Source organism: Taudactylus pleione, unplaced genomic scaffold (assembly GCF_031769625.1).
Source record: "Taudactylus pleione unplaced genomic scaffold, aTauple2 ptg001781l, whole genome shotgun sequence".
NCBI lineage: Eukaryota > Metazoa > Chordata > Amphibia > Anura > Myobatrachidae > Taudactylus > Taudactylus pleione.
In genome coordinates, this window is record NW_028286178.1 from 611,277 (window position 1) to 636,359 (window position 25,083).

The 25,083-nt window shown below is 44.4% G+C and overlaps 2 protein-coding genes and 1 long non-coding RNA gene across 3 annotated transcripts in view; 1 reads left to right on the forward strand and 2 right to left on the reverse strand.

Moving 5' to 3' along the window:
- Window positions 1-25,083, reverse strand: part of LOC148436370 (uncharacterized) — a 231,278-nt gene that overhangs the window by 93,512 nt on the left and 112,683 nt on the right. Inside the window, exon 5 of the mRNA XM_088464985.1 lies at window positions 15,009-15,167. Coding sequence (XP_088321111.1) covers window positions 15,009-15,167 — 159 coding nt within the window. The remainder of the gene's footprint in view (window positions 1-15,008; window positions 15,168-25,083) is intronic.
- LOC148436371 (uncharacterized) overlaps window positions 1-25,083 on the forward strand; it is a 101,278-nt gene that overhangs the window by 67,194 nt on the left and 9,001 nt on the right. The gene's annotated exons all lie outside the window — the stretch shown is intronic.
- Window positions 17,656-23,882, reverse strand: LOC148436372 (uncharacterized). The gene is made up of 3 exons (XR_015876461.1): window positions 23,798-23,882; window positions 18,188-18,379; window positions 17,656-17,735 (listed from the first exon to the last, which is right to left on the reverse strand). It is a non-coding gene; the product is annotated as an uncharacterized LOC148436372 (long non-coding RNA).

The following is a 25,083-nucleotide window of genomic DNA, read 5'->3' on the forward strand; positions in this document are numbered from 1 at the left end:
ATTTGGTTGTTAAGAAATATTCCATAGACAAAAAACTTACGGTTTCACATGTCCCATTAAACTTCAAAAAGCAATAAAATTACGATCATTAAGGCTGACGCCTTAATGGACGTGTTCCTTGCGTAATACAGATATGGTATGCCATCACACCATGTGGTTAACTGCAGATGCAGCACTCTCTTCCCTAGCCCTTCCCCATGAGGCCATGGCCTTTTTTTCAGGTGCACTATCTAATGTCTCTATTTATAAAATGGTGGAGGGAGGGCACCAATGCTCTATCTGGCAAAGGGAACCAAGAAGTTTAGTTAAGGCTCTGGTGTATTCCAATGAGCACACAATTCTGTGAATTAGCAGCTCCACCATTTTGTGACTGACAGCAATCTCATTCTGTGAGAGTGCTGAATCTGCCATTAACCACAGGGTGTGTTATAATGTAATTAGCCCTTTGTACAATCCTTCCTATACCTTCTAAACCTTTATACGCTCCTGCCTATACCTTCTAAAATTGTCGCTATTTGCGTACGCAGTCATACAGTAAATAAATGCCTTCAGACTTTGAAATGTGTTTCCAACGCACAAAGGATATTATTCAACATAAAAACAGTAGGATACACGCTGTGATCTAAAGACAATTTAGCGCAAAGAAATTATACAGACCCAAGGTACAGCTATACATACGCACGCGCACTGGGACCAGTTACCGGCATCAACAAGAAACCTCCGTCAACAGCATCAGCATGAAGACTCCAGATTGGGGTCTGAACGCACATATATACCCTTACAGGGAGAAGCAATACAATAAGCAAGTTTGGCATGATTCCATTGCTTCTCCGTCACGGTGCTTCTGTTACAGGACATTTAACAGGTCGATTCAAATGGACACAGGTCAGCCTCCGACAGCCTTTTGTCTCCTTTTTCCTGCTGCATGCAAATCTAAGCTGCTAACATTACAAAGTACATTTTAGTGCTTTAACTCTCTACAGTCCATAAGTTGAGAACGCATGTTGCGATCTTCTCCCCAATGACACCGGATAGCTGTTGAGACAGAGTAGATCAATACAACACCAAACATGGTTGGCTTATCATGTACTAAACCTTAGATATAAAATAGTCTTTATTTCACAAAATTAGTAATAAATGAATAAACCTTGAATATTTCACTTTGAAGCTATGGAATCTTTTATGTGAGTGTGCAGTGTGTAAGTATGAGGGGTTTGGGAAAAGACGCTAGTCAGATTTATGTAGTAAGGACTTTATACTTGGGGCAGATGTGTACGCATGAAGCTAATAAACAGCGTTCGCATACAGGATATTATGCATTCGCTAAAGTGCGTATTTGTAATGTGTGTATGGGGTATGGTGAAATATGCGATCGCTAATAATTGCATCGCCATTTTATTACGCAAGGAACACTTCCACTAATGCGTCAGCCTTAATGATCATAACTTCATTGCTTTTTAAAGTTTGAGTGGCAGAAATTCAATAGGTTTTGTGAAATTTCATGTCTAAGAAGCCCTAATGGGACACGTGACACCGTAAGGTTTTCTTGTCTATGGAATTTCATTGCTTTTTAAAATGTATTGGGACACCAATGTGTTTTCCACAAAGATACAATCAATAGTCACCAAATCAAATTGGACTTGATAGTTCCAAATGGCTGGATACCACTGATATAGCACTAGGAAGAGGTACCGCTGGATCTTCCTTCTTGTAACACCATAAACATGGAGAAATATAAGGCGAGAGTAGAATAATAGTGCAGTATGCCCTGAAAACGATGGTTTTAATAACAGATGTACACTTACAGGAAATATATGAATAAAAAGCATGTAACAAATCCAATGAGTGACTGCGCCCAGCGTCCACGTCAGTGTGTAGATATCAATCCCAGATGTAGCCAGGGAATAGTAAGTTCATCACTCCGGATGTGGCGATCCACTGTGATGAAATACACAGACCGGTGACAGGTGCCGCAGTAAGTCCATGAGGTGAGCCTCGGGGATACAACTTATTACTCAATACTTTATTAAAGGAACGATTATAATTTGTAGGGGCATAAATATCACATAAAGTGTAAAGAACACCAGAAAGCGTAATCTGAGGAATAACAAATCGGGCATTTGGGTCAGATATCTGCTTTTCAACTACAAATGGGAGCCCTTTCCGTATAAGAATAGCAACTCCACGCGCTTTAGAGGTATACGATGAAAAAGCTACAACCCGTTGTCGCAACACAGATAATTTCACATGTTCCGAATCTGTCAGGTGTGTTTCCTGTAAAAATGATATATCGGCTTTTTTTAAATTGAGATATGAAGTTATTTTGTGATATTTCACAGGGGAATTAGGGCCTGATTCAGACCCGCTTGCGGGCGCATAGCATAGCGCTCGCAAGCGGGTCGATGGTGGCCCAGTGCACACGTGCGGTGCGCAAGCCCCGTAGCGAATGAGAACTTCACTCGCTCCGGGGCTCCATTTTGTGGGCAAATAGGGGCTCGCCCCATTTTGTAGGCGGGAAGTGGACTTCCTGCTCTATTATAGCAGGAAGTCCACTCGGCATTGAGAGTGCTGAGACCCTACCTTAGGGTCTCCTCACAATGCCGAACGTTGTGATATCGCAACCATCTCCAGGCTGCCCTCACAAGCTGTGGGTGGGCACCCACAGCTTAGCGAGTGGGCAGGAGAAAAAAAAAAAAATCTTGCCCTGATTCAGAGCGAGCACTTGCAAACAGCGAGCGCCTCTGAATCAGGTTCTTAATGCCTTGGACATTCCAAGAACACACTCTAATATTATTCAATATTTAGGGAGTTTAGAGAAAATAGCGCAGACATCCCACCCAAAAAAGCACACCATCGCATTGCTATAGAACAAAAAACATCAATTTTATTAGTTGTAACATCTCCCCAATCTTGGAAAAAAGATGAAAACAGAAGAAAAAAAAGGAAAAGAAGGAACCAGAGAAAAAAAAAGGAAAAAATGTAAATAAAACAGAAATAATCCACGGTATGAATACAGTTAGAGACATATGAGAACAAGGAAGAGCCGCGCCCCCCCGTAATAATGTTGATTAAAATATATAGAGCAGTGGTGTCAAACTCGGGCCCTTCAGCTGCAATGGAACTACACATCCCAGCATGCACTGTCAGAGTTTTGCTATTAGGACTTGCTAAAATTGTGGCAGGGCATGCTGGGATATGTAGTCCCACAGCAGCTGGAGGGCCTGAGTTTGACACCACTGATATAGAGTATCAGAAAGAAATATATACATAGGCATATCAATATCAGATGTTCAAATAATAATATGCCGGAATATTTCTAACATGAAAAGCACAAAAGTCTAAAGAGAAAAATCGGTTAGAATTAAACCAATTTTAAATATGCTGCAAAGTTCCAACAATGATATCCCAGGGCAGTGACATAAAAGTGCAATAATATAGAAACACCATCATCGGAAAACACACAACAGAATCAAAGTATTAATTGTATTAGAGCAAAGCAGTATCTGAGAGTCCAGTACAAGAATTTGACAATAAGCAGAAAATGATATTTAGCAGGTATATAAAGGAAGTCTATCAGTCAGGATTAGCCATGCGCTCTTCCTCCTCCTCTTCCATGTATGCTCGGGCATCGGCGGGCACAGTAAAGTCTTTAAAATCTTTACCTTGGAAGATTCTGAGCTTAGCGAGATAAAGAAGAGTGAATTTCCTCTGTGTCTGGACAAGCTTTGAGCAGATAGGGCTCATCTCCTTGCAGGCCCTAGTGACTTCGGCCATGGGAACGCCTCCGTCTGGCAGGCACACCCCCGGCACGCCCACCAAAGGGGGCGTGCTGTCAATCAACATCAACAGCACGCCCCCTTTGGTGCGAGACCCGGAGCGATGGAAAGCCCGTCGCTCATCGGGTCTCGCGCATGCGCACAACGGAGCTCCCTCCATCGTGCGCATGCGCAGTGGGGAACATCGACCCGCTTGCGAGCGTCCTACCGCTCGCGAGCGGGTCTGAATGACCCCCAGAGTTCAAGCAACAAAGTATCACTGTGCGTGGGTGTGAGGAATCGGAGAAAGATCCTAAACTGTGCACCCTTTCAACAGTAAAGTCAGGTATAACATCAGCAACTCCCAAAATCTGTGGTAGATCAGAGGGTAGGAATTTGATGAGGTCAGGGCCCCTCAGACTTTCTGGAAGGCCTACCTCACGCAAATTATTCTGGCAGGAATGATTTTCCAAGTCATCTACTTTGCCGATCAGCTGGTAGCTGGATTTTTGCAGGGACGCTGCCTGTTGTTTCAATTCGAAGATATCTTGTTCATGCTCACTAATCTTCTGTTCGTTAGATACCACTTGTACATCGGTGGATTCCAGTTGGGATTTTACCTCTTTCAGAGCCGCCACAAACGTAGCAGACTGCTGTTGCATAATTGGGGCCATAGTATCCTTAATCGCTCTCACCATATCTTCCTAGACTAATGGAAATGCAGGGGAGCATCTGCTTGGGGCAGGGTGGAGTGTGGTAAGTTGGTGGTACTTATAGAGGATGTCTGAGAAGGCTGAGAGGACATCTCGACTAGCAATGAAGGCTCTGCAGGGATAGCAATATCTCCACGTTTACCCGATTTGTTTCTGAGGGTTTTTTCATGGGGTAGGGGCAATTAGGAATTTCTCCATGTCCCGTATTGATAATTAGGAATGTACTATATAGATTATGAGCACCACTAGTAGCAGTTGAGGTGTAATAAAGCAAAACAATAGTAGTTCCGATAAATAGGCAAGATATAGATTGGGATGGATACCCTTGCGCACAGAGTATGTGCTTGTGTAACTAAGGTAAGTGCTTCTGCCATGAGTGGGGATACCCATCCCCACTGGGTAAACTAGAAAATTGGGTTGTGTAGCGCTCAGACATATTGCTAAGTGGTATTGTATCAAATGATTTGGTGATGTGGAAAAGAAGAATGGACCCAAAATGTTGCAAGATAAAGTTTACTGGTCTCAATAAACAGCAGCATTAAACATAATATTGGTTATGTACAGAGAGATGTAGCAATCATAGATGTGGGTTGGTTGGTATGAACAAATATTGTAATGTGCACAACCAGGCTGCAGGGCCAGTCTTGGTTTTAATTATAGGGGGAAAAAACTGCATAGGGGGTCCCCCTATAATTAAAACCAGCCCCGGACCCTTTCTAGCGGGGGCTAATGCCACAGCCAGGGGAACCCTTTCACCGGGCCCCCCAGCCGCAGCATCAGTCCTGACCGCTAGTCAGCCCAGGCCAGGGATCCCTGGGGAGTTGGGGACCCCCCCAATAATTTGTGAGACGTTATAAAGGTTATAGGAGGAGGTCATATCTGGCTAGCCGATCCGGAATAGGTCACATCGTATAAACTGTAGAATGATTGATTATAATCGCAGCTAGCTACATATTGTGAGGCAATAGTGACATACATCATTCCTCTGCAGAGTTAGGAAAGAACTGAATAATCACATAAGTTTCAGCAATATCTGTAAGTGAAGTTACCTATAATATACCGCAAGAATCAGGACATAGGAACCTTAACATTTACATAAAGGAGACTATTAACAGTTTGCATATGACTAAGTTCAAACTTTAGTAACTACAATTAAAACCCGGGCACCTTTTACCATACTGCACAATCCAAAAATAACTACATGCAGTAGTCTAGAATAATTGTCTGTGCACAACTAGGGGCGTTGGGTTCAGGTGTTACTTTAGTACCTAATGTGTTGTAGGAAAAGTTGTGATGTGAAGATGCACTAACAATTTCCTCCACAGTCCGAGGCAAGTGCAAAGGTGATCTATTGTTCCAGATTAATAACATTACCCGGGACCTGCGTGTACTATTACTGTGTGAACCTTTATTGTAATGCTTTTACATAGATGTATTGTACTGGTTTTAATAGCTGTACTGCTATTACATGGTAGTAATTGACTCCTTAGGGAGATTGTACTGAATAAAATCACTTTTGGTTGTTCAAATACAAGACAGTATACTGGTTTGCCTGCATCTTACTAAAACCAAGCCGAAATTCTGGTGGCTGTTGACTACGGTAAGAACACTCTGCACCACACCACAGGTTGGGTAAAGGGTGTTAAATTATCAGCTGCAGCACATTATCCCCTTCGGCACTGTGGAGGATCATCTTTACATCCTGAGTGTCAAGGACCTCAGGGTCCTGCTCTCACCTCCCATCCTCTAGGAGCCAGCTGCCGGGCTGCCAGTCTATGACCTCTGCTGTGATACAGGTGCAGATGACCAACCCCAGCTCTCCTCCCCTGCTCTCACCTCCCGTCCTCTAGAAGCCAGCTGCTGGGCTGCCAGTCTATGACCTCTGCTGTGATACAAGTGCAGATGATCATTCCCAGCTCTCCTCCCCTGCTCTCACCTCCCGTCCTCTAGGAGCCAGCTGCTGGGCTGCCGGTCTATGACCTCTGCTGCGATACAAGTGCAGATGACCATCCCCAGCTCTCCTCCCCTACTCTCACCTCCCGTCCTCTAGGAGCCAGCTGCCGGGCTGCCAGTCTATGACCTCTGCTGTGATACAGGTGCAGATGACCATCCCCAGGTCTCCTCCCCTACTCTCACCTCCCGTCCTCTAGGAGCCAGCTGCTGGGCTGCCAGTCTATGACCTCCGCTGTGATACAAGTGCAGACGACCATCCCCTGCTCTCACCTTCCATCCTCTAGGAGCCAGCTGCCGGGCTGCCAGTCTATGACCTCTGCTGTGATACAAGTGCAGACGACCATCCCCAGTTCTCACCTTCCATCCTCTAGGAGGCAGCTGCCGGGCTGCCAGTCTATGACCTCTGCTGTGATACAGGTGTAGATGACCATCCCCAGCTCTCCTCCCCTGCTCTCACCTTCCATCCTTATAGGAGCCAGCTGCCGGGCTGCCAGTCTATGACCTCTGCTGTGATACAGGTGCAGATGACCATCCCCAGCTCTCCTCCCCTGCTCTCACCTTCCATCCTCTAGGAGCCAGCTGCTGGGCTGCCAGTCTATGACCTCCGCTGTGATACAAGTGCAGATGACCATTCCCAGCTCTCCCCTGCTCTCACCTCCCATCCTCTAGGAGCCAGCTGCTGGGCTGCCAGTGTATGACCTCTGCTGTAATACAGGTGCAGATGACCATTCCCAGCTCTCCCCTACTCTCACCTCCCATCCTCTAGGAGCCAGCTGCCAGTCTATGACCTCTGCTGTGATACAAGTGCAGATGACCATGCCCAGCTCTCCTCCCCTGCTCTCACCTCCCGTCCTCTAGGAGCCAGATGCTGGGCTGCCAGTCTATGACCTCTGCTGTGATACAGGTGCAGATGACCATCCCCAGCTCTCTTCCCCTGCTCTCACCTCCTGTCCTCTAGGAGCCAGCTGCTGGGCTGCCAGTCTATGACCTCTGCTGTGATACAAGTGCAGATGACCATTCCCAGCTCTCCTCCCCTGCTCTCACCTCCCGTCCTCTAGGAGCCAGCTGCTGGGCTGCCAGTCTATGACCTCTGCTGTGATACAAGTGCAGATGACCATCCCCAGCTCTCCTCCCCTGCTCTCACCTCCCGTCCTCTGGGAGCCAGCTGCTGGACATTGTGAGTCTGTGACTTTTTTATGCAATTGTGTTACTGTATATGAATATATGTATACCTATTGACATGTGTGTATATGAGTCTCTGTATGTACCAACAATATGTATGTGTATCTTGTTTTTGTTTCTAGACATTTGCGTACTAGTGTGATGAATTGGGGGTGTTCCGCATGGAAACGCTCCTTCCCCGATCGGTTGCAGGGGGGGGGGGGCACAGCTAGGAACTTTTGCCCTGGGCTTCACAATGTCTACAACCCACATCTTTGATTGCTACATCTCTCTGTACAAGCACCAATATTCTGTGTACCGCTGCTGTCTACTGTGACCAGTAAACTATTGTCATGCAACATTTTGGGTCCATTCTTCTTTTACACATCACCCTATCATTTATAACAATACCACTTAGTAATAGGTCTGAGCGCTACACAAACCAGTTCTCTAAGAAATAGATCAGAAAACTTTCTTCTGACTACAGGTCCTTGTATCCATTACACCACATTACACGCGGGTCCTCGTACTCGTTACACCACATTACACGCGGGTCCTCGTACCCATTACACCACATTACACGCGGATCCTCGTACCCGTTACACCACATTACACGCGGGTCCTCGTACCCGATACACCACATTACACGCGGGTCCTCGTACCCGTTACACCACATTACACGCGGGTCCTCGTACCCGTTACACCACATTACACGCGGGTCCTCGTACCCGTTACACCACATTACACGCGGGTCCTCGTACCCGTTACACCACATTACACGCGGGTCTTCGTACCCGTTACACCACATTACACGCGGGTCCTCGTACCCGTTACACCACATTACACGCGGGTCCTCGTACCCGTTACACCACATTACACGCAGGTCCTCGTACCCGTTACACCACATTATACGCAGGTCCTCGTACCCGTTACACCACATTATACGCAGGTCCTCGTACCCGTTACACCACATTATACACAGGTCCTCGTACCCATTACACCACATTATACACAGGTCCTTGTACCCATTACACCACATTATACACAGGTCCTCGTACCCATTACCCCAAATTAGGGGCTTTACTTACAATTGCAGTTTATTTTCCCATGGATTATATTTTATTACTGAACATTACTATCAAAATATACAAAATATAGTATCATTATATATCACCCTCTCCCTCATTCCCCCCACACCCCGCCTTTTCCTTTATACACAAGTTATTACTAAACACAGCAGTGCGGCAGAATTTTCTACATCAGTCATTTTATTGCAAGATTACAAGAATATAGTTTCCTCCTGTAGTAACACTTGGAATTTTATTTATTGAATATATAATACTACAGATTACTATAATATTGTGTGAATGCAGCATGAAGAGCAGATTATAAAATGAGCAGCTGCTGTATCCTGCAAACCTGGGGGCAGACACACAAGCAGCAGATAAGGTGGGTGGTGCTGGAAATCTGTAACTAAAGAAAACTGTAACTGCAGCACAGAGTATTTCAGCTCATACCACTATGATCAGACATGGATACAGCTAGGTAACAGAACAGAGTAATGATGTGAGGCTCCCGGCATACTGGTGTAGTGACGCTGTGCTGTGCACCTGTATATAGATAACAGATCATACATCCAACGCTCAGAGATGTGCAGCATCCTGGCATTTTCCATCAGGTGGGGTCTGTACGTATTAGGAGCCATCCATGAGGAATAGCTGTCCTGGCTTTCTCTCTTTGGTGTAATATGGTCCTTACATTAATGATGAGAGTAACATCCTGCACATAATAGTCCTGTAACGTCCAGTTACTCATACAGAGCAATTCCTGTTATTATTCATGGCTTGTGTACAATGTGTCATTTCTGTATTACTCATGTATTATAAGCTGCAGGATATGATACTCGCACAGTGCTGTCATTCCCTCCATGACACACATACAATAGAGATGACATATTATCTAATACATATGTACTAACAAAATGCTGATATATACCATGATAGGAGGTAATAACAGGACAGGCCAGTGTATCCATGCAGGTGCCCATCAGAGAGCAAATCCCCAACACTAGAGCGGTGTCACAGTGACAGGAGACAGGAAAGAGGGGCACACGTGTAAGACAAAACCTTCCTTGTTTGGGTATGAGAAATGGATACTAAGACAGTCACAGTATAAAGGTACTAAGAGCAAAGTTAGGATAAAGCTAAAACACAAAACAATAAAAACTACATAACAAGAACCTGGGAATAGGAAGAGCTGGTGCAACCCCAATATATACCTATAATCTCCTATATATACCTATAATCACCCCAATATATACCTATAATCACCCCAATATATACCTATAATCACCCCAATATACACCTATAATCACCCCAATATATACCTATAATCACCCCAATATATACCTATAATCACCGGTACCTAAAGTGACAGAGTAATACGGCCTTATGTCAGTTTATATCCAGTTCTGAATGAGTCATAGTAATTGTCTGACTGACCAATAGTGACCGGGCTTATGTCTGACTGACCAATAGTGACCGGGCTTATGTCTGACTGACCAATAGTGACCCGGCTTATGTCTGACTGACCAATAGTGACCGGGCTTATGCCTGACTGACCAATAGTGACCCGGCTTATGTCTGACTGACCAATAGTGACCCGGCTTATGTCTGACTGACCAATAGTGACCCGGCTTATGTCTGACTGACCAATAGTGACCCGGCTTATGTCTGACTGACCAATAGTGACCCGGCTTATGTCTGACTGACCAATAGTGACCCGGCTTATGTCTGACTGACCAATAGTGACCGGGCTTATGTCTGACTGACCAATAGTGACCGGGCTTATGTCTGACGTTTGTTCTTCTGTGGCCCTGACCTCGGCTTGTACTAGTCACTCACTTATCCTGTAATTATATACGTGATGGGGATAATCACCGTTATATTGTATTGTATTGCTTGGTACCTATTATTCCTTCACACGGATCCTGGTGTCATACAGGAGGGACACTAATGCCCCTTTATTTATTTACTGCAAAGAAAAAGAGGTTTTCTACTGTAGTGCACTTACCCCCTAGTTACATACATATAGTATCTGTCCAATGTATTCATGTGTTCAACTAAAACATAACTTTTATTTATATCATCACTTAAAATAAGTTTCTAAATAGCAGCGAAATAGTAAAATGATAGTTGTGTATATACATAGAAATAGTGTATAAAATCTGCCACTTGGGAGGAGAGCCCTCATGTTCCTTGTTATTAGTAATTCCTATAAGAGATTTACTGACAATCAACTGATTTATTATGAGGTGTTATTTATTCTCTTACTCTAGTTGATAAGGGGCTATGTATTACTCCTTATATAATTATTTCATATCCGTGCCTAATATTTTATTTACTTATAATATACCCTCAATAAAGAGCATAAGTATCTAAATTGATTATTCTACCCTTTAAAGAGACCTAAAATAATATCTTTATCAGTGACTTTCAGAGTTATTCATTTCCATGGAGATATATCTGGCTCCCTGTATTGGGCTCAGTGTTATACATTTGCATGGAGATATATCTGGCTCTCTGTATTGGGCTCAGTGTTATACATTTGCATGGAGATATATCTGGCTCTCTGTATTGTGCTCAGTGTTATACATTTGCATGGAGATATATCTGGCTCTCTGTATTGGGCTCAGTGTTATACATTTGCATGGAGATATATCTGGCTCTCTGTATTGGGCTCAGTGTTATACATTTGCATGGAGATATATCTGGCTCTCTGTATTGAGCTCAGTGTTATACATTTGCATGGAGATATATCTGGCTGTCTGTATTGGGCTCAGTGTTATACATTTGCATGGAGATATAACTGGCTCTCTGTATTGGGCTCAGTGTTATACATTTGCATGGAGATATCTCTGACTGTCTGTATTAGGCTCAGTGTTATACATTTGCATGGAGATATCTCTGGCTCTCTGTATTGGGCTCAGTGTTATACATTTGCATGGAGATATATCTGGCTCTCTGTATTGGGCTCAGTGTTATACATTTGCATGGAGATATATCTGGCTCTGTGTATTGGGCTCAGTGTTATACATTTGCATGGAGATATATCTGGCTGTCTGTATTGGGCTCAGTGTTATACATTTGCATGGAGATATATCTGGCTCTCTGTATTGGGCTCAGTGTTATACATTTGCATGGAGATATATCTGGCTCTCTGTATTGGGCTCAGTGTTATACATTTGCATGGAGATATATCTGGCTCTGTGTATTGGGCTCAGTGTTATACATTTGCATGGAGATATATCTGGCTGTCTGTATTGGGCTCAGTGTTATACATTTGCATGGAGATATCTCTGGCTCTCTGTATTGGGCTCAGTGTTATACATTTGCATGGAGATATCTCTGGCTCTCTGTATTGTGCTCAGTGTTATACATTTGCATGGAGATATATCTGGCTCTCTGTATTGGGCTCAGTGTTATACATTTGCATGGAGATATATCTGGCTCTGTGTATTGGGCTCAGTGTTATACATTTGCATGGAGATATCTCTGACTCTCTGTATTGGGCTCAGTGTTATACATTTGCATGGAGATATCTCTGGCTCTCTGTATTGGGCTCAGTGTTATACATTTGCATGGAGATATCTCTGGCTGTCTGTATTAGGCTCAGTGTTATACATTTGCATGGAGATATATCTGGCACCCTGTATTGGGCTTAGTGTTATACATTTGCATGGAGATATATCTGGCTCTCTGTATTGGGCTCAGTGTTATATACTTGCATGGAGATATATCTGGCTCTCTGTATTGGGCTCAGTGTTATTCATTTGCATGGAGATATATCTGGCTCTCTGTATTGGGCTCAGTGTTATACATTTGCATGGAGATATATCTGGCACCCTGTATTGGGCTCAGTGTTATACATTTGCATGGAGATATATCTGGATCTCTGTATTGGGCTCAGTGTTATACATTTGCATGGAGATATATCTGGCTCTGTGTATTGGGCTCAGTGTTATACATTTGCATGGAGATATCTCTGGCTCTCTGTATTGTGCTCAGTGTTATACATTTGCATGGAGATATATCTGGCTCTCTGTATTGGGCTCAGTGTTATACATTTGCATGGAGATATATCTGGCTCTCTGTATTGGGCTCAGTGTTATACATTTGCATGGAGATATATCTGGCTCTCTGTATTGGGCTCAGTGTTATACATTTGCATGGACATATATCTGGCTCTCTGTATTGGGCTCAGTGTTATACATCTGCATGGAGATATCTCTGGCTCTCTGTATTGGGCTCAGTGTGTATAATTGTTACTAGGTATCTTATTTACTCGACAGACTGTGTCCATTTGTTTTGATACAATGTATCTAGTTTCTCCATGACGCGGTAGAGAATAGCTTCTCTCTGAGCTGCTACTGAAATTCCACTTATCTCAGTGATATTGCATCTCAATTATACGTGATGCATTTTATTAAACATCTTATGTGTTGTTATATTTCCCATGTATATATAGTTGCTGCAAAGTATAGCTGTCCCCATGTCTATATTATATTCTCCTGCCAGCAGTGGCCTAGTGTGACCAGCCCGTGAGACACAGCTCACCCTCATTGCAGAAACCTCTACACTTCCTTGTGACATCTCTGGTAATATCAGTGTTTCCACTAAATCCCGTCTTACAGCAAATCACTAGGTCTTACACCTAGGCCATCACAAAACATGTGCACCACCGACAGGACAACTGGTCACTATTCCAGCTTTACTCACAATGTACAAAAACACTCAGGTCAAACAATGTGGTAAACACTAACAAACAAGCGCCACACGCAGCTGTGTTACCCCACATGGACGTCAGACAGGTTCGTGCGGCGTTTGGTTTTCTTACTTGTTACCAAACTCTTTATCTCATATATTTGTAGGTGTATAACAAAGCTTGTATGGTCCTTTCTGTGATTTCCTCGCTACCAAATAATCTTCATCTCCTGACCCTGCACATTACTGGTGGTGTCACCACTGTGGGAGATGACGGTGCAGGACATACTAAGGACAATCTGTAAATGGCCATGATGACAGATTAGTTATGTCCCTATATTACATCATGTGGTCTTGTTATTACACAAATAGGCTAATAGCACAATAATAATCTAATCCAGAGCTTCCAAACTACGCCATACAGTCAAGGGTGTAAGGATATCCATGCTTGAGTCCAAATGGTTAATTCAAACTGACTGAGGCACTAAATAAGCCAACTGCGCTCAAGCATGGATATCCTTAATACCCGTCCTGTAATAAGAGAAGTTTGGGAACCTCTGATCTGATAGAATAAGGAAACTGAAAGCCATTACATGAGGAACCTGTTGGAGCTCTATGTTGGTAACATCCGTGTGGATATATAATAAAGTGTAATATATTAGTATATAGGAGCTGAGTCACCCGTGGACACATGATGACGATAGTTACACAGATAGAGCGAATATTTGCCATCACGCCTACATATAAGTCACACTGCGCACACACAGCGATCACATTGCAAATACGGACGCACAGAGGGAACAGGGGGGTGGACAGAAAACTGCAGGCGTGTCTGTCCATGTGATCGCCATGTCATGGGCATAAATTAGCCATAACGATGGCAGCTGTAGCATGAGACCTCTCTGCGTGTCAGGAGAGCTGCAGTGTTTGCGGCTGGTCAGACCTGATGTAAATGCTGCGTGACTACTTGATATGCGCCGATGGTACCGATGATTACACAGGAGTGCGACATTGAACAATGAGAAGGCAGCAGTGGGCGTGGTTATGGCGGCTGTGCCTCGGCATTAGCATATATTAGCACCTGCGATCTGTAAGAGACTGCAGCTACATTTGCTTATGCTGCTGAATCAGGCCCATAGTGTGATAATGTAAATGTAATTTATCCTTCATCAAGCAGGGACAACAATCTAGTGTAATATTATATTTATGCTTGTTCTGATAATTCCCAATGATATTACAGTACTGCAAATATCGCTGCAATTTCTATTTCATTGTAAAACATTTCCCACACTCAGAACATGGAAATGGTCTCTCACCTGTGTGAATCTTTGTTTGTCTAGTAAGAGCACCTCTGATTATAAAACATTTCCATCACTCACAACACGGAAAAGGCCTTCCAGCTGCGTGAACTCTCTTCTGATGCATAGAAAGACTCTTCTGCTTAGTAAAACCTTTCCCACACTGAGAACATGAAAATGGCTGATCACCTGTGTGTCTTCTCTTATGTGTAACAAGATCTGATTTCTGTGTAAAACTTTTCCCACAGTCAGGACATGGAAATGGCTTCTCACCTGTGTGATATCTCTGATGTCTAACAAGACTTGATTTATGTATAAAACATTTCCCACACTCAGAGCATGAAAACGGTTTCTCACCTATGTGACTTCTCTGATGTATAACAAGAACAGATTTGTGTGTAAAACATTTCCCACACTCAGAGCATGAAAACTGTTTCTCACCTGTGTGACTTCTCTTATGTGTAACAAGATGTGATTTCTGTTTAAAACATTTCCCACACTCAGAACATAAAAAAGGTTTCTCACCTGTATGAATTCTCTGATGTGTAACAAGATGTGATTTATCTATAAAACATTTTCCACACTCAGAGCATGGAAATGGTTTCTCACCTGTATGAATTCTCTGATGTGTAACAAGATGTGGTTTATCTATAAAACATTTCCCACACTCAGAACATGAATATGCTCTCTCACTTTTGTGAATCTTTGTATGTCTAGTAAGACCTCCTCTCATTATAAAACATTTCCCGCACTCAGAACACAGAAAAGGCCTTTCAGTTGCGTGTCCTCTCTTCTGATGTTTAGAAAGACTGATCTGCTTTGTAAAACCTTTCCCACATTCAGAACATGAAAATTGTTTAACACTTGTGTGATCTGAACTATTTGTAACGCAACCAGGATAATCTTCATCGTTAGAAGGATCAGATGATATATCTGCACTATGAGATGTTGAATGTATACTAGGAGTAAAGGGGTTTTCTCCTGGAGAGTCCTGTGAGAAGCTATTATTGTCTAGGTCACAATTTGGAGATAATATGAGTCGTCTCCCCGAGTTAGTCCTGCGGCTGTGTCCATCTGCTGGGAACAGAATAATTATATGGGAATTAGCACCCCTGCAGAACTATACTATACTGTGTAACTTTAATAAGAAGTGCCCAGTTGTACCCCTACATCCCCATACTGTGTAACTCTAAGAAAAATGTGCCCAGCTGTACCCCAACATCTCCATACATTCAGTGACTTCATCAAGTATTTGCTGATGATTGTCAAGAGGCGGTTTAGGTGTAGGAGTAACACTGGCCGGGGAGTAGTCCGTAAAAAAGACAAATCTCCATCTCGGCATATGTAACAGAGTGCAGGCATGGTCTATACATTATATCACACACAGGACATACTAGCTGCACCCTGCTGTGTCCTCACACTCTCCATATCTCCATCTCAGTATGTGTAACAGAGTGCAGGCATGGTCTATACATTATATCACACACAGGACATACTAGCTGCACCCTGCTGTGTCCTCACACTCTCCATATCTCCATCTCAGTATGTGTAACAGAGTGCAGGCATGGTCTATACATTATATCACACACAGGTCATACTAGCTGTACAATGCTGTGTCCTCACACTCTCCATATCTCCATCTCACTATGTGTAACAGAGTGCAGGCATGGTCTATACATTACATCACACACAGGTCATACTATTCTGCTGTGTCCTTACACTCTCCATATCTCCATCTAAGTATGTGTAACAGAGTGCAGGCATGGTCTATACATTATATCACACACCCAGGTCATACTAGCTGCATCCTGCTATGTCCTCACACTCTCTGGATTTCCATCTCAGTATGTGTAACAGAGCGCAGGCATGATCTATACATTATATATCACACACAGGTCATAATAGCTGCATTCTACTGTGATCTCCATCTTAGTATGTGCGATACACCAGATAGTGTGGGGAGGAGACTGGTCAGATCTCTGGGCTGGTAACACACAGTGACATGATGTAAGGGGGAGAGCAGTAGTATCATAGGGGCTGATGGCTCCCAACTCTCCCACTGGGCAGATACATTTACTTCATTAGTTTGTACTGACAGAGGAGGGTGAAAGATAAGAAACTGAACAAGGAGAATGTGACTATTCTGTAATAAGTGTTTATTACGCACCTGTGCTGATATCTTTAGGGATTTCCTCCGTCTTAAACTGCTGATTGCCCCACGCAAACGTCTCTGCTTCTCCCTCTATATCTTCTGCTTTCATATCAGTCACATATGTCTCTTCTTCTCCCTCTATATATTCTGCCTTCATATTAGTCACATACATATCTTCTTCTCCCTCTATATCTTCTGCCTTCATATCAGTCACATATGTCTCTTCTTCTCCCTCTATATCTTCTGCCTTCAGATCAGTCACATACGTCTCTTCTCCCTCTATATCTTCTGCCTTCATATCAGTCACATACGTCTCTTCTTCTCCCTCTATATCTTCTGCCTTCAGATCAGTGACATAAGTCTCTTTTTCTCCCTCTGTATCTTCTGCCTTCATATCAGTCACATACGTCTCTTCTCCCTCTATATCTTCTGCCTTCATATTAGTCACATACGTCTCTTCTTCTCCCTCTATATCTTCAGCCTTCATATCAGTCACATACGTCTTTTCTTCTCCCTCTATATCTTCTGCCTTCATATCAGTCACATACGTCTCTTCTTCTCTCTCTATGTCTTCTGCCTTCATATCAGTCACATACGTCTCTTCTCCCTCTATGTCTTCTGCCTTATTATCAGTCACATACGTCTCTTCTTCTCCCTCTATATCTTCTACCTTATTAGCCTGAGCTGCACCCTAAACAAAAATTGATTTCTTTTTTTAATGTTTGATTTCATTAGTTGAGATTAGACAGTATAATATCAGTGTATAAGACACACATAGCTTCTCTGCAGATCATATAGTGACAGTCACTGTGGTATATTGGTGAGACCCAAAATCCCATCTACCTGATGCTCCTGTGGGATCCTGTGAGTCTCCTCTGTACAATCCTGTGAATAAAGAGGACGGGGACATCTCTCTGGGGTCTTTCTGTTACTGGGTCCATCTGTAGGAGACACACCGTGACTGAGTACATTGTATATATGTGAATATCAGGTGATGTGTGTATATAGGGGGCCCCCATACCTGCTCTCCCCTGTACAATAAATGACAGTCTCCTCTTACCCAGTGATGCAAGGGGCCGATGATTCTCCATCATCACGTCCTTGTACAGACCATTGTGTTCCACTACATACACCCCCTCCTGCATGGAGACATAGACAGTGACATCCTGACACCTTATAGGAACCTGACACACACAATGATAGTCATCGCCCAGACACATCTCCTGGTGTTACTGTATAATGTCCCATTCCCAGCAGTCACCTCTCCAGTCATCACCCAGACACATCCCCTGGTGTTACTGTATAATGTCCCATTCCCAGCAGTCACCTCTCCAGTCATCACCCAGACACATCCCCTGGTGTTACTGTATAATGTCCCATTCCCAGCAGTCACCTCTCTAGTCAGCAGCTGAATGATGTTCTTGGTGAGTTCCAGGATCTTCTGGTCATTGTGTCTCTCATGTATGAGTGAGTAAAGTGGAGGCACCGTGATGGGACTCTGGGTCCTGCTCAGTCCTCCTGACACACGGGGTTGGCTGCTGGGTGTCTCATGCTTATCGGATGTCTTCTTTAGTACTGTATAACCCTTTGTATTGGGGGAAACATGGAAAGGTCACTTAAACTCTATTTAAATGAGACTGTTTATTCAGGTGTTCATTTTACATAATATACAAAAAAAACTCTATTTTACAAATACTTGTCTTGTAACAATCTCCTAAATACAGGAAAATGAAGAGTATATAGTATATCCTGCAGCTCCGACATCTTTGGGTCAGTGACAACAACATACAGTGAACAATGTACTAAGTCCAAACTCTAGTAAGGACTGTGGGACTGATACTATATCTGAGACCGGCTCCCTGCTGCTCAGTTATTACTACAGATATAAGTGATGTCACTGTGACACTCCCAGATCCCCTCACCTCCCCAGTCATGTCCCTGTATTATTACTATAGATATAAGTGATGTCACTGTGACACTCCCAGATCCCCCTCACCTCCCCAGTCATGTCCCTGTATTATTACTATAGATATAAGTGATGTCACTGTGACACTCCCAGATCCCCCTCACCTCCCCAGTCATGTCCCTATATTATTACTATAGATATAAGTGATGTCACTGTGACACTCCCAGATCCTCTCACCTCCCCAATCATGTCCCTGTATTATTACTATAGATATAAGTGATGTCACTGTGACACTCCCAGATACCCTCACCTCCCCAATCATGTCCCGGTATTATTACTATAGATATAAGTGATGTCACTGTGACACTCCCAGATCCCCTCACCTCCCCAGTCATGTCCCTGTATTATTACTATAGATATAAGTGATGTCACTGTGACACTCCCAGATCCCCTCACCTCCCCAGTCATGTCCCTGTATTATTACTATAGATATAAGGGATGTCACTGTGACACTCCCAGACCCTCTCACCTCCCCGGTCATGTCCCTGTATTATTACTATAGATATAAGTGATGTCACTGTGACACTCCCAGATCCCCTCACCTCCCCAGTCATGTCCCTGTATTATTACTATAGATATAAGTGATGTCACTGTGACACTCCCAGATCCCCTCACCTCCCCAGTCATGTCCCTGTATTATTACTATAGATATAGGTGATGTCACTGTGACACTCCCAGATCCCCTCACCTCCCCAGTCATGTCCCTGTATTATTACTATAGATATAAGTGATGTCACTGTGGCACTCCCAGATCCTCTCACCTCCCCAGTCATGTCCCTGTATTATTACTATAGATATAAGTGATGTCACTGTGACACTCCCAGATCCCCTCACCTCCCCAGTCATGTCCCTGTATTATTACTATAGATATAAGTGATGACACTGTGATACTCCCAGATCCTCTCACCTCCCCAGTCATGTCCCTGTATTATTACTACAGATATAAGTGATGTCACTGTGACACTCCCAGATCCCCCTCACCTCCCCAGTCATGTCCCTGTATTATTACTATAGATATAAGTGATGTCACTGTGACACTCCCAGATCCCCCTCACCTCCCCAGTCATGTCCCTGTATTATTACTATAGATATAAGTGATGTCACTGTGACACTCCCAGATCCTCTCACCTCCCCAATCATGTCCCTGTATTATTACTATAGATATAAGTGATGTCACTGTGACACTCCCAGATACCCTCACCTCCCCAATCATGTCCCGGTATTATTACTATAGATATAAGTGATGTCACTGTGACACTCCCAGATCCCCTCACCTCCCCAGTCATGTCCCTGTATTATTACTATAGATATAAGTGATGTCACTGTGACACTCCCAGATCCCCTCACCTCCCCAGTCATGTCCCTGTATTATTACTATAGATATAAGGGATGTCACTGTGACACTCCCAGACCCTCTCACCTCCCCGGTCATGTCCCTGTATTATTACTATAGATATAAGTAATGTCACTGTGACACTCCCAGATCCCCTCACCTCCCCAGTCATGTCCCTGTATTATTACTATAGATATAAGTGATGTCACTGTGACACTCCCAGATCCCCTCACCTCCCCAGTCATGTCCCTGTATTATTACTATAGATATAGGTGATGTCACTGTGACACTCCCAGATCCCCTCACCTCCCCAGTCATGTCCCTGTATTATTACTATAGATATAAGTGATGTCACTGTGGCACTCCCAGATCCTCTCACCTCCCCAGTCATGTCCCTGTATTATTACTATAGATATAAGTGATGTCACTGTGACACTCCCAGATCCCCTCACCTCCCCAGTCATGTCCCTGTATTATTACTATAGATATAAGTGATGACACTGTGACACTCCCAGATCCTCTCACCTCCCCAGTCATGTCCCTGTATTATTACTATAGATATAAGTGATGTCACAGTGACACTCCCAGATCCCCTCACCTCCCCAGTCATGTCCCTGTATTATTACTATAGATATAAGTGATGTCACTGTGACACTCCCAGATCCACTCACCTTCCCAGTCATGTCCCTGTATTATTACTATAGATATAGGTGATGTCAATGTGTCACTCCCAGATCCCCTCACCTCCCCAGTCATGTCACTGTATTATTACTATAGATATAAGTGATGTCACTGTGACATTCCCAGATCCCCTCACCTCCCCAGTCATGTTCTTGTATTATTACTATAGATATAAGTGATGTCACTGTGACACTCCCAGAACCCTTCACCTCCCCAGTCAGCAGGTATATGATCTCCAGGGTGAGATTTAGTATCCTCTCAGTAATGTGACTTTTGTCCACGTCCATCCTCAGTGATCAGTTATTTATAGAGGACAGGTCTCACCCTTACGTGACTTCTAGTAAAGATTCTAGTGTTCCTCACGTGTCTAAAAGTAAATATAATAAATATCAGAGTACATGTAACATATTAATTCAGGAAACACTGATTAACTAATAAGCCCTCCTCTTTCCAGAGCCATATCACACACTGGCCCTGATTCAGAGCCGGACGCTCTGAAAGAGCGCTCGCTCTGAATCAGGGAGTTTTTTTTTTTGTGCGGCCTCCTGGCCGCTCGCATAGCTGTGGGTGACCACCCACAGATATAGCGAGTGGCCAGGTTGATGGTCGCGATGGTCAAGACTATCGCGACCATAAGGCTTGCGACGAGACCCTTGTGGTAGGGTCTCGTGGCCGCAAGCCACAGAGAGATTTCGGCTCTAACACAGCCGGAATCTCTCCACTGACATCACTCGTGATGTCAGTGGGGCCGCCCACAAACGACAGGCGTTCATATGGGAACGCCTCCGTTTGGATAGCCACCCCCCTGGCCCGCCCACCAAAGGGGGCGAGCTGTCACTCAACATCGACAGCTCGCCCCCTTTGTTGCAAGACCCGGAGCGACGGAGTGCCCGGGTCTCGCGCATGCGCACGACAGGGTCGGCTCCGTCATGCGCATGCGCTCGACAGAGCCGGCTCCGTCGTGCGCATGTGCTCGACAGAGCCAGCTCCGTCGTGCGCATGTGCTCTGGGCCACCATCGACCCGGTTTCAAGTGCTCAGCGCTTGCGACCGGGTCTGAATCAGGCCCTCTGATCACTATACACAGGACAAACTGATATCACACACCTGATATACACAGGTCACACTGATATTACACATCTGATACACACTGATCACTATACACAGGTCACACTGATATCACAAACCTGATACACACTGATCACTATACACAGGTCAAACTGATATCACACACCTGATACACACTGATCACTATATACAGGTCACACTGATATCACACAACTGATACACACTGATCTCTATACACAGGTCACACACCTGATAACCAGTGATTACTACACAGAGTATAAAATACACAAGTACACAACACCATATGACAAGATATTTCCCCAGGTCAGATCCCTCACAGACCACCCACCTTTTCCTCCTCATTCCACCCTCAGGTCATTCTCCCCAGTAACCTGGGATAAAGTCTCTGCCCCCATCATCTCTCCCTACTTCTCTGCTCCCCCTCCCCCATTATATGCCCTCCGATAGCGCACCACATCTCCCAGTCCAGCCTCTCTCCCCCACTACTGCCCTATTCCTCTGTCTCCTAATATCTGGGTGACTTATGTACTATCACCCATCTTATTTTCTCTGCTCCCTCATCTGTAATAATTACTGAGTGTCAGCAGTGTTATACAGTCTGTGACTGTGCAGCCGCCCTGTCCTGCTGGATTACACAGTTAGCCAACCAGGATGTACGTTACATGTGTGACAATGCTGCCAGCCATGTGTATGTAGCATAGGGGAGAGGCTGAAGCATTTATTGGAAGATAATCCCTTACACACTGAAGATCTAGAACAGTGTTTCTCATCTCCAGTCACCAGGGATTCCTAACAGGGCATGTTTTCTACATCTCCTTACTAGTGGTTCATTACTGACTGACACAATCTAAATGATCCAGAGGTGGTGATAATTATCTCACTGGTGATTTTGTGAGGAGACATGGAAAACATGCCCTGTTATGGTTCCCTGAGGACAGCACTGGGAAACACTGGTCCCCACACACAGGGTAGTAATAGAGAAAGTGCTGGGAGCAGAGGGAGCTCCATACAGGTTGGTGATAATTAGAGGAATAAAAAGAAAGCTAAGAAAGCCTCAGACAGGTGAGGAGTCAGCAGGGCCTATTACAGAGGACGTCTGTGCATCTTATACATCACCCGGTGTACACTATGGTGTCTCTCTGTGTATTCTGTCACTTCCACACTAATAACCACCTACTGAGGGTACTGACCGCCAGCTACAGCTGCTACGTTCTGTATGGGGGGGTCTGAGTGCACCGTACACCTCCCTTTCTCTATAGTCTGTTACTCACCGAGCAGTGACTGCTGCACCTGTATTATATGTAACACTAATAACCACCTACTGAGGGTACTGACCACCAGCTACAGCTGATACATTCTGTATGGGGGGTCTGAGTGCATCGGTCACCTCCCTATCTCTATAGTCTGTTACCCACCGAGCAGTGACTGCTCCATCTGTATTATATGTAACACCAGGGTCTGCTCCACCTGTATTATATGTAACACTAATAACCACCTACTGAGGGTACTGACCACCAGCTACAGCTGATACGTTCTGTATGGGGGGGTCTGAGTGCTCCGGACACCTCCCTTTCTCTATAGTCTGTTACCCACCGAGCAGTGACTGCTCCAGCTGTATTATATGTAACACCAGGGTCTGCTCCACCTGTATTATATGTAACACCAGGGTCTGCTCCACCTGTATTATATGTAACACCAGGGTCTGCTCCACCTGTATTATATGTAACATTGGTGTTTGATCTACCTGCTTGATAGTAAGGCAGCACCAGAAACTGCTACAGCTACAGAAATCTGATTCACCAGTATTATAATAACAGACCACTGAAACCTGTTCCACCAGTATTATATATTACACCATAGCCTGCTCTACCTGTATGATGATAATGCAGCACCACAACCTACTCCCCCTATATAAAAAATAGTAAACCCCCTTACCTACTGCCAGACACAGCAATGGCCGCTCTCTGCCTTTTCCTTATGGGAGGAGCTAGATCCCCATCAGTTTGAAACGCCCCTTCCATCTCATCTCCCTGTAGCTATGGCTATACCATACTGACCGCCCTCTCATTCCCCTCAGTGCGGTGATTGGCAGCAGCGAGTAGCCAATCAAGCGGCACAAAGTAGGAGGGACGTCCTGTAACCAGAAGCCACCTGTACCAGCCGCTCACAGCTTCATCACTAGAGTAATAGCAATATAGTCTAATGGTGTCCTCATGTACGGTGACTGGCGGCCATATTCTTATAGTCTCCCAGTCACAGAGCAGAGGGGGCGGGGCCACAGGGGCTTTAGCTGCCATTTTGTCATAGACATGCCGGAGCCAGCCAGGTAGAGGCAACTAGAGGCAAGTGTCCGGCAACAGCAGGTAACGGTGTCCTACTATACAGGGGGAGCTGCCTGTGGTGTCCTGTTAGTATTATACAGGGGGAGCAGCCTGTGGTGTCCTGTTAATATTATTATTATACGGGGGGAGCAGCCTGTGGTGTCCTGTTATTTTTATTATACAGGGGGAGCAGCCTATGGTGTCCTGTTAATATTATACAGGGGGAGCAGCCTGTGGTGTCCTGTTGTTGTTATTATTATTATTATTATACAGAGGGAGCAGCCTGTGGTGTCCTGTTTTTATTTCTATACTGTGGGAGCAGCCTGTGGTATCCTGTTATAATTGTACAGGAGGAGCAGCCTGTGGTGTCCTGTAATTATTATTATACAGGGGAGCAGACTGTGGTGTCCTGTTATTATTATACAGGGGGAGCAGCCTGTGGTGTCCTGTTATTATACAGGGGAGCAGCCTGTGGTGTCCTGTTATTATTATACAGGGGGCGGAGCCTGTGGTGTCCTGTTACTATTATACAGGGGGAGCAGCCTTTGGTGTCCTGATAATATTATTATACAGGGGGCGGAGCCTGTGGTGTCCTGTTACTATTATACAGGGGGAGCAGCCTGTTGTGTCCTGTAATTATTATTATACAGGGGAGCAGACTGTGGTGTCCTGTTATTATTATACAAGGGGAGCAGCCTGTGGTGTCCTGTTATTGTACAGGAGGAGCAGCCTGTGGTGTCCTGTTATTATAAATATACAGGGGGAGCAGCTTGTGGTGTCCTGTTGTTATACAGGGGGAGCAGCCTGTGGTGTCCTGTAATTATTATTATACAGGGGAGCAGACTGTGGTGTCCTGTTATTATTATACAGGGGGAGCAGCCTGTGGTGTCCTGTTATTGT